The 10,588-nt window shown below is 37.4% G+C and overlaps 2 protein-coding genes across 3 annotated transcripts; both read right to left on the reverse strand.

Moving 5' to 3' along the window:
• Positions 1–438: 438 nt before the first annotated feature.
• Positions 439–3,407, reverse strand: LOC137719670 (alcohol acyltransferase 9). The gene is made up of 2 exons (XM_068458713.2): positions 2,892–3,407; positions 439–1,615 (listed from the first exon to the last, which is right to left on the reverse strand). Exons 1-2 carry the CDS (start codon positions 3,321–3,323, stop codon positions 686–688), a joined length of 1,362 nt encoding a protein of 453 aa, XP_068314814.1. The 5' UTR covers positions 3,324–3,407; the 3' UTR covers positions 439–685.
• A 3,219-nt stretch (positions 3,408–6,626) lies between these two features.
• Positions 6,627–10,366, reverse strand: LOC137737352 (AP-4 complex subunit mu). Of its 2 annotated transcripts, XM_068476807.2 has the most exons (13): positions 10,197–10,366; positions 9,998–10,092; positions 9,684–9,887; positions 9,491–9,607; positions 9,266–9,388; positions 9,028–9,154; positions 8,768–8,865; positions 8,548–8,652; positions 8,373–8,467; positions 7,728–7,815; positions 7,532–7,592; positions 7,332–7,405; positions 6,627–6,867 (listed from the first exon to the last, which is right to left on the reverse strand). In XM_068476807.2, the coding sequence occupies exons 1-13, from the start codon at positions 10,252–10,254 to the stop codon at positions 6,769–6,771; spliced, it is 1,344 nt and encodes a 447-aa protein (XP_068332908.1). In that variant the 5' UTR covers positions 10,255–10,366; the 3' UTR covers positions 6,627–6,768. The 2 variants fall into 2 exon arrangements, with proteins under 2 accessions (XP_068332908.1, XP_068332912.1); XM_068476811.2 differs by lacking the exon at positions 9,684–9,887 and having other exon boundaries at positions 10,197–10,361.
• Positions 10,367–10,588: the final 222 nt, after the last annotated feature.

A 10,588-nucleotide genomic window follows, 5' to 3' on the forward strand; every position in this document is an offset into this window, starting at 1 on the left:
TCCTATGAATTGATGAGAAATAGAATGCTCGAGCTATTGGAGGAGTGACACGAGTCCCATTGTCCCATTTTATTTTTATCTAAAAATTGAAAAACTTTATATTGAAAGAGATGGTATATGAGTATGATTAATTTCCAACATCATTGCCTCTCGGATGTTTTGATATGATGGTAATGAAAACTTAAGTGGAATCTACTTATGACTTTCCCAACATTTATGTGGAAATTAAAGTAAAACAATATTGACAATTAAATGATGTTTACTTTTCCACTACCAATTAATATCTTATTGTTGCTTAATGTGGGATTTAAGATATTTAAAGTAAACCAAATATAAGCTTAATTGTGTTTGAGATGTGTCACCATACGGAGAAAAATTGTCAAATCTTATCATATGAGAAGAAAAATAAGATATACAATTCATTACATGCAAGTTCGATCATCTCAATCGTGCACATACTGCATATGATATATCATATATAGGTCCAATAACATTTATATGGTCGCACAAAACCAAAACACACCTGACTACATTTTATTTTCTTTGATATTAATTCCATCCAAAAACATATTTCTCAGTCGGTTTAACTTTTCAAACAAATTAAAAACTTGTCAGGTGGCCGTTTACAGTTAATTATCAATACTCATGTTACAGTAGTGAGCTGCTCCCTTAATCAAATATCTAATTAATATTCCATTGGATCTTCTGCATGGAATCCATTAGCACGATGATCTCCATTTATTTCTTCAGCAGTAAAAATTTCTGTCATGTAATATTCAAATTTCTCAACCAAGCTTTCGGGCACGGACACAAGAACTCTCACAGAGTCGAAATCTCCAACAACTGGTAAAAACAAGCAGTAAACATCACTCGTGAGAGGCCCCATATGCAATGGCTTCCCTTCTCCAAAATCCAACTCCTCTAACCCTAACTTCGCCCACTGCGATATAACCAAACTCGCGCCCAGATCCGTCTTCAATGTTTTCTCCTCCAATAAGTCAATCATCGACCTTACATACTCATCATTAATATCTTGTTTAGCTTGTTGAACCAACTTAACACCGTGGCGCAAGTTAGCACCGACTAGATCCTTCACGGTGGTTTCGGCGCATGCTAGCACGAACCCGTTGCCGTAGTAGCCCTGTGGGATTTGAGGGTTTAACGTTTTGCGTATGTTCACCGAGAAGAGGAGCTTGATGTTGAGAGAGGGTGGCAGATTCAATGATTTAATCCAGGAGCGCCATGTGTGAGATGCTAGGGTTTCGAAGGTGCTGCATTTTAGCGAGGGTGCGCATTGTCTCTTGAGGTGAAGGATGTCCGAGTGGGTGAAGGTTAAGGATGTGGGGATGAGCGGCTGCGATTGGAGCAGGCTCATGATATCCACGTGGCCGTTGTTGCTTGTTAGGGTAAATTGAGGATGAGGGAAGGTTGCCTTTGGGGGACTACGTGATTTTAACACGTGGCGAGAGTGAATCGGTTGGATTGGTGGATCGAGATCTGGCTTGCCTGTTAGGTGGGCCCACGCGTGTAAGAACTGAGATGTGCCTATGCCGTCGCTTAAACAGTGATTGATTGCTGTACACATGATCATTCCCCCACAACGGAGATTTGTAACCTGTAAAAGTGGAATTTCATTTTATATGAAAAATACAGACAATTTTGTGTATATATAAAAAATAAAATAAAAAATTTAGAGAACTTTTTACCTCATGAACTATCATACTATTTAAAATTCACCTCCTTAATTATTTGTTTGGTAAATTAAGGACCTAAATTTCCAACAATCACCAATTTACCCCAATTTGTTGGATTCCATTCCATCCAATTTTGTTTATCACAACCCCCATGATTATCTTTCTTTTAAGTAATAAACAAGTTTTTTAGGGGTAAATTAGGTTGGTTAGTCATGATAATTTAGAGTAATTTTATAATAGTTTCATAAAAAAAGTAAGAAACAAGTTTTAAAGTGTCAAAGGAGTGAGGGTGCAAAATAAGAAACATGCAAAAACTGAAAGAAGAAAAAAAGCATAAAGAAGACATTAGATGTAATGAAAGCACTAATAAAAAAAAATAAAACGAAGCATGGAATGAAAATCACCTAACCCTAAAAGTAAAATCTATCGTCTTGAACTAGATAGTACAATGAGATATGAATAGTCGCTCACACTTTTCTTTTCTTTTTTTTTAATTTTATTTTATAAAGGAGGGTTGACCGTTTCTCTTCTTACTTGGAAGCGAATCGAACAATAAACTTATTATACTCACAAGATTCTTAAACTATTAATTTCTTTTCACTTGATTAGGACTAGAATTTCTACCAAAGATTTAGTTTGAAAATTTGAAAATGTTGGCGTAAGACAAAAGTAACCCTGTTTCTGGTGGACAAAGGGTACATATTGGCCACATTTCATTTTCCCAATTTTTTTGTTCGGTTGGGTGAAATGCGACTTGTTTGTCCCGAACCTAGGATTATGCAGTGGAACTTTGTTTCCTCTATTTCCTCAGATAATGATTGAAAGGGAAAGTCCATATATTGGTATGTTAGTGGTAATACCACAAGATATTGGAGCACCAAAGCCAATTGAGAAAATACCGAACTTCCCATATTTAATATCAAAAGTATTTTCAAAATTTTAATTTCAAGCGATATTATGTATTATATATAAAACTAAAAAATATAAAAACTGTAAACTTAAAACGTAATGGGTTAAAAAGGAAGATCTACTCACCAAGACAATATACTAACAAAATTAATTATTCTTATTAGAACAATGGTGTAGCTTCTTTTTTTTTTTTTTTTTTTTCCAATTTTCACGGGAAAGTTTACTTGTTTAATTAAGAAAAAGAAAGGAGAAATGAAAAAAAAAAAAAAAATACAAAATCGGACTAACCTGAATAACAAGAGGAGGGATATCCAAGAAACTGAGGGCTTCCACCCTGTATAAGAGTTTCCTCCAAGACCTGTTCGGCTTGTTGGAAAGTTCAAGAAAATCCTGAGTAGTGATGTCCATGAAAGCCTCGGCAAATACAGCACCTTCTCCATTGCAGTCAACCTCGAGCTTCTGATCATGGTCAGCGCTCGTCCTCAACCTCCCAGCCAATGGGTAGTAGCCAACGAGGACTTTAGAGAGGGCATGCTTTAGGGTTTCTAAGCTGACAGATTTTTTGAAAAGGTAGAGATATTTGATGGAGAATCTGAGAAACTTCTGGTCGTCGAGATTTGAGAGGTGGAGGCAATGCTTTGGGGTTGGGGAGTTTGGGCGGATTAATATTGGCTGAGTTGGGTAGTAACAATTTGGAAGTTCTTCTTGAGATTTTAACATCTTGTTTATTTGCAGTAGTTGCTAATGGCTGAAGAGAGAGAGAGAGAGAGAGAGAGAGAGAGAGAGAGAGAGATGATCCAAGACAAGGTAAGTGACAGGGGAGGTCGCTAGCTAAGTAGTAGAGTGGAGAAACAATTTCTACGGTTGGATATGAGGGATGGTACGATGAGATTCCTTTGGGGTAAAGCTAGCAAGAGGGGATGTGTATTAGGGCGTATGGTACAATGAGATTCCTTTGGGGTAAAGCTAGCAAGAGGGGATGTGTATTAGGGCGTACAGTATACCCCCACATCTCAAATCTAATCAAAAAGTCATTAGCAAAGTTGTTATTTGCAAAATTTACCGCCCAGTGATAAACAAAATCTTAAGCGTAACCAGAAATATATCTTAATTTTTCTGTATCTCTCGATAAGCAATTTGAGGTCCCACACAACATCTTTAGAAATTTACTAGCGCTAATCATGGGATTAAAGTCATACTTCATCAGTACCACACTCAAAGCTTCTTTCAGTCTAATTACTAGTCAATTATGCTCTATAAGTCTTTCTTAATTTTCACCTATGCTTTATTTAGCATAAGATATAAAATTTATTATGATTATTGCTTTTGACCGAAATACCAAACACGGATTCAATACTAGTGTTACAAATTCATTCAAATTATAACATGATGATTTTCACTATTATATACCCAATAAGAAATTTTATTTTACTCAAAATCAGTATATTCCTTTGAAATGGTGGCAACAAACGCGCTAGTGTCCATGAAATTATTACACATAATATTCCTCCATTGGACTCTAATAATTAAGCCAAGCTTAGATTAATATTTGATGCTTCGAGATTAGTTAAACAAGATTAATTAGCATTAGATTGATGGGACTGCGCAAAAGGGAAAGGGAACAGGGAAAAAGACAAGACAATGGGTTGGCCACACATCTCCATTCCATATTCGTCCCAAACCAAAGGCATATCTTTCCTTTTAAAGGAAACAAAGACGCCCACCCTTGAAGATGCCAAGATGGAAAGGATAATGTTTTAACTTTTTACCTTTCACTTCCATTTTATTATATGACTGAGGTAAAAGTAAAACGACAACTGATCAGAGCCACGAATTTGTAGAGAAACCTCGGTAAGACTGCATGATTACGGTACCTTTTTCACACCGAGTTGAATCATGATAAGTTGGAACTCATCTTGTAAGTAAGTGAGTAGACCTCCTCCATTTTCATCCATTTCCATGTTAACGGGGAGTTACATTTCTTAAAGAGGATTCCTAATTAGGAATTTTTTTTTTTTAGTACATCATGAAATATATAACGTATAGAAGTTTTAGCTGTTAGATTTTTGGTGAAAGATTCAATAATCAAAATTTACGGTCAAAATCCTCATTATGTAAAATATACCGAATCAAAATAAAATTCTCATTCTAATTATTAATCCTTATCATTTTCAAATGAGCAAGTGTTTGCCGGTTAATTCTCTATAGAATTCTTGATTTCTTATGAACAAGAGAAAACCTAAGTCTGAAAGAGACAAGTCGGAGCTTGTTGCATTATTTACCAGTAATGGTTGCTGTCTTAGAGGAGTAGGATTTCTCCCCTCCAAATCCTCACCCTATTCTCACTTTCCTCTTTGCCTTTCTCTCTATAAAAAAGTCAGCACAAGATGTTAATGTGGCTATAAGAGGGGACTAAAGGAGAGGAAAAATGGGAGGAGAGAAAATCTGGATCCGCCTCACATATGGTCAATTGTAAAAGCACTCCATAATTTGTGGCAGAGAAATCTCAATAGTCCCAATTGACACAAAATCTTGAGGATGATTTAGGCTCCCTAGTATTACCCTTTTCTTATACTCAATACGTAGAGTATCATAAACTCGGGACTATAGGACCTTGAATGCGAGGTGAATTCTCTTAATCAACTGAGTTACAAACTAGTATTTTATTTCCGTTAACGTCGTTATATTCTGAAGCCATAATAAGTAATTACACATCAAATTAAGAAATTATGAGATGTTCGATTCCCAGGTCGCATGAATGTTTATTACTTCAAGGGATGGACGAACAAAACATGTTATAATCCATCCAATTTCAGACTCGACCACCTTTATGCTCTAAGAATATCGTCATGCTCATAAAGTTTCCTCTTTCTTCCACTGCGTTGAATGAGAATTCATTCCAGATTACGCGCTTATACTGTTACTAAATCCAACGTACAATCCTGCTTTAGGCTAAAGATTAATTGATTTCTCCCGACAGAAAAAGCAACGACACCAAGCATCAAATTCCGAAAGCAAATGTATCAGTAGAAAATTGTTCATGTCAAAGATAATCAAGGATTTAAAATTCGAGGGCGGCATGTACCTTTTACCGGTAACTTTAGCCCTAGATTAGCTGAATTTCGAATTAGCACTCGATCCGGACGGCATTTCGCCATCGCTATCGGCTATTACTAAACATAAGACCCGTCTTCCAAGTTTCCTTCTTTTCACCACTTCTGTTCAGAGGTTTCAGAGATGGTGAAATGGAATCCAGTTCCCCCTAAAAGCCATCAAAACTTGGCAGTATATATCCCATAATAATAATCTTGTTGGAACCCATTGTCCCAAATTGGCCTGAGGGCCAACGAGAAAGCAGTTTAAATAAAAATACCCCTCTAACTAACATCGAGGTCTTTTATGATAAAACCTCACACCTGACGGATTGGGTAGGTGGTAAAATAGGGACAGTATCGGTATTGTTGGAGTGGACCATTGGCCCGTCGATCTGAAAAATTCTACAAATCTCAAGGCACACAACTATCAAAAGGAATTTAACTTCAACATTTTTCTTTTCTTGACGCGAGTCGATCGAAACATTCTATACCAAAACTGGAAGCAACAATCAGCTGTCGGCTTACTAGCCTGATTATGACTCATGCATCATATCGATGGGCTTTCAACGTATTCCACTCTCTGCATCACTTGCTGATGTACCAAAGTCCACACCAAATTGCCATCATGTCATTATAATTTAAATCAACTAAGCAGAAAACATCCCTCAAAGAAGAGGACGAATTCCTCCGTACAGACTTCTGTATACGGCAGCACTCGCACAAAAGGTGGGCCTCATGCATGCGGGTCCCACCCCGGGAAACTTTTGTGTGAGTGCTCCTGTATATGGCAGTTCGTACGGAACATTGTCACCAAAGAACTCCTAAGAAGAGATGACTAGACTCTCTCTAGACCTTGTGATTTCTGAGTTATAGTCTAAAAAGGAAATCAGATATGGATGGGAACTTTGGGTGTTCAAGGATGTTCGAGTTCTACCAAATTTCAGATAGTGTGCTTTATTGAGTCAATCATGATAGTACACAGAACAAAATAAAATCTGACTTGGTACAAGTAAGCAAAAGCACCGTGATAGAGAAGGAAAAACAGAACAACAAACTAGGGCGATGAGACATTACAACCGGGCGACATAGGAATTTGAGTGTGTAACATATCTCACCCATCGATATGGGTTGTAGCTCTTCGACTTCTTTGTTATATGCAAGTATTTTACCTGCATCAAGACAGATGAGGAAACGGGTATCTTAGAATAACTTAGAACACATGATTATAGATGTATGAAAAGCAGAAAAAGAAAAAAAACATTAAAGCTCATGTTTTACAATACAGATTCACAAATTTAGGTCAGCCAACTCAACTAGGTAGCTAATTTGGAAGCTCATTTTATTTTACACAGCATTCACTAGTAGGATTCCAGTTAGTTTTTTTCTTTGGGTAGCACGTATAATAAACATGTTCCCAGCTGACTGCTGCCGTGAGAGGCATCAACCAATGCAAGGGAATCAGGGCCTTCCTAAGTATGAAATGAAGATACGACTGCTTATGTAGACTCCCAGCAGTGTAATGTCTACACAATCTCATGGCATTAATGGAACTTAGAGCTCTGAGTTTGTACCATAGGTCCACAGCAATGGCCGCATCCGATTAGGTCCTTACAAGGTCAAGAGAAAATCTTACCTGAAGCCTTGAAGAATTGAACATGGGTATTGTGAAGGTCATGCTAACAGGTCCAGCATCTTTGGTAATATTTCCTGCATTAGTACACATACACAATAAAGTAGCATTCACACATCGGTTTCTTTGTTTCTCTCTGACACATAAACAACAACAAAGATTATATAGCATTACAGACTCCCAAGTATAAAACAATGTATTACCATGCGATTCTTGTGAAAATGTCAGCTTTGCGTGTAATGTATGTTCAGATCCACCAACAATCTACAATGCAGGGCACCTGTTACTAATTTCAAACATTGAAGCAAACTAATAGCAAAAATAATATGCAACTCTTAACAAATCTTTCAAAGTAGAAGAATGAGAAAGAAGTTTATTGAGAGAAAAGGAAATCCTTGCCTTCTTTAAACCCCATTCAATTCTTTTGTTTGCTTCCTTAAAATCAGTTGTGTTTCCAACTGCTCCAGGTTCCAACTCAAAACTAACCCTAATGTATCCCAGATCAGTAAAGATGATTAGTAATGCAGACATGGAACCGGAATTGAAATTAAGTTTTTCCCCCATCATGTATGTGGTTACCTGCTGAGTAACATAACACACAAAAATACACGACATCGAGGCTAGTTTCAAAGAAGTTCATCCAAATTTTCTAAAAGCCGTCACAACTATGAACTGAAACGTAATAACTAGTGTGTAATATATAAGGGCCAATTCCCCGCAATATATTATATTAAGGCGGAGAAAAGAAAAAAGGAATAATTCAGGAAATGGATTGTCTGCCTAACTGCAATTGCTCAACCGTTGTTGATCCTGTGTATAATAATGAACCCTACTTGAAAAAGTATCAATGTTTACCAGTTGAGTATACTATAGGTCAAATATCTACAAACAAAAGTTAACCAAATAACAACTAAGTCTATGCTCTTCAGTCAACCAAAAAAAAATATACGACAGCTGACCAGAAGTCTAACATTAATTTTGCTCTAAGGTATGCAAATGCACCACGTTTTCACCAACAGAAAGTTACAAGATTAAACAAATTACCTAGTGGTATATGGTGGCAGTGGAATCTGCACAAGGATTTTATCTGCAATAATGCTTGAAGGGAAATCAGCACGCACTTTAATAATCACTCCAGCCTAACAAAACATAACATGATTTAGATGGAATCATATGTTACTATTTTAAGATAGGAGGAATTTTTTAACTTTTTTCTCACCTTAAGCGGTCCTGCTTCTTCAATTAACGAATTAATACGAAAGGGAGGCTTGAACTCCTGAGTGATGCGGTAATTCATGACTGGAAACTCACCATCTGTTGGTACCTATTAAACAGTAGCGCAATCTATTAACTTTAGCTCTAACAGAACAGTAGTTATATCTCCATCCTCAAGAAGTACTGCACACGATTATAAAGTACAAAGTCTCAATCAGACTCACCAATGAAAGTGTTCGGTCAACATCAAAACTATCGAGATGTACAGATTCATGGAAATTACAATCGTCCAGTATAACAGCCCCTGTTCCTAAACCATAATCTGATGGAAAAGGCAGCATAATCAGATTAAGAGGACAATGCTACTAATAGTACCAATATCCTAATCTCACATATCTCACTCAAACCCAGCAAACTATAAAAGAAAGACAGTTAACAAAGACTACCGACATCTTAAAAGCATTTTCTATAGTGGAAAGATTACCATAGGCTGACCCTCCACCTCTTCCAATACTCACTTCCTCATTAAGAGCCAGTCGAATTTCTGGATTGCCTGTGAGATAACTCTTCAATTGGATGGTACCATCAATCTCAGAAGTAAGTATATATCCCTGCAAGAACAACATAATAGTAATCAAAACAGCTCCAAATTGATTACCACCTGGGAGCTGTGACACTAACAAGAAATTAAATATGGCGACCCAAACACAAGAGGTACTTACACTGGAATTGAATGTAACACTCATTTTTTCAATTATGTCCACAAAAATTTCCTCTCTCTTTCTACCTCCCCGCTCATTTGCAACAACAGATTTTGCGATTGTAGTTACTGGCATTCTTTTAGCCTGATACCAACATGCAAGTTTAGCAAGTCAATCAAACCATACAGATCAATCAGAAACAACGAAATACCACCACCAGAAAGCAAATTATCATATAAATAATACCGTAAAAATTCCAGCAGAACCCAGAGGCAGAAACTGCGCAGGATCAACCACAACCGGCTCATTGAACACATATGACTTCAAAAGCTCAGTCGAAGTAGTTTGCACATAACCGAAATCCTGCCATAGTTGACAACAGGTAAGCCAGATTACATACACATAGAGTCACAAAATGCAGGACTTTGAAGACACTCACAATGATTTGGTCCAGCAACTCGTACACAAGCACGAAATTTTTTCGCAGCGATTCTTCGCTAAGGACCCCGAGGTAATCTTTAACGACTCTAGAAATCCTTCTCAAAAGTTCCAAAACAAGAGAAGGCGACAGATTCACTCTCGTCGTCGCAACAAATAACAACCCAGCATCTTTCACATGAAAGTAATTTACACCGTCCACATTCTAGAACGAATTAATTAAAGAAAGTTAATCATGCAAAATTGATTAACATCTCACAAATGCATTAATATAAATTATTCTAAATAAAGAAAAAAAAAATTGAAAATACCTACAAAGACAGGTGGCGCGTCGCCGTCGCCGTCGTCCTTCCAGAATTTCACTTTCCGGAAGAAAATCTCTGCGCTTCCCTTCGGCACTTCGCCGCGATCTGCATCAAATTTTGAAAATTTTGAAAATTTGAAGCCTGAAACCCTAGAAATGCAAAACTTTGAAGAATCGGATGAAATGCGAGCGAGCCAGAGTGAGACTTACAGTCGCGGAAGACGATGTTGTCGCCTCTCTGCGAGAGAACGAAGAACTGAGAGATCATCGCTGTGAAAGCTCGAAGCTCTCCTTTTCGGACTCGTGAAATTTGATCGCTTTGATTACACGAATGCAGAGCACTCGCTCAGTCCCCTCTGCGTCTCTGAGCGTCCGCGTGGAAAGCGGTTGGACCTTTACGGGTGCCGAGTCGTAACGGAAACCAACGTTTGGGGCCGCGACTATCGATTTTGCGCCACGTGTTAAAAGTCACGAGTCAATCACGTGACTCTGAATAAAAATAAAAATTATTTAAATTTGTTTCGCTTTCATAATTTTTGTTTTATTTCCTCTTCCACTTACCCTCTCGTCGTCACCTCTCTTCGTCTCTCAATTTTTCTCAT

The sequence above is a fragment of the Pyrus communis genome, chromosome 15 (assembly GCF_041283825.1).
Source record: "Pyrus communis isolate YQ-2024b chromosome 15, ASM4128382v1, whole genome shotgun sequence".
NCBI lineage: Eukaryota > Viridiplantae > Streptophyta > Magnoliopsida > Rosales > Rosaceae > Pyrus > Pyrus communis.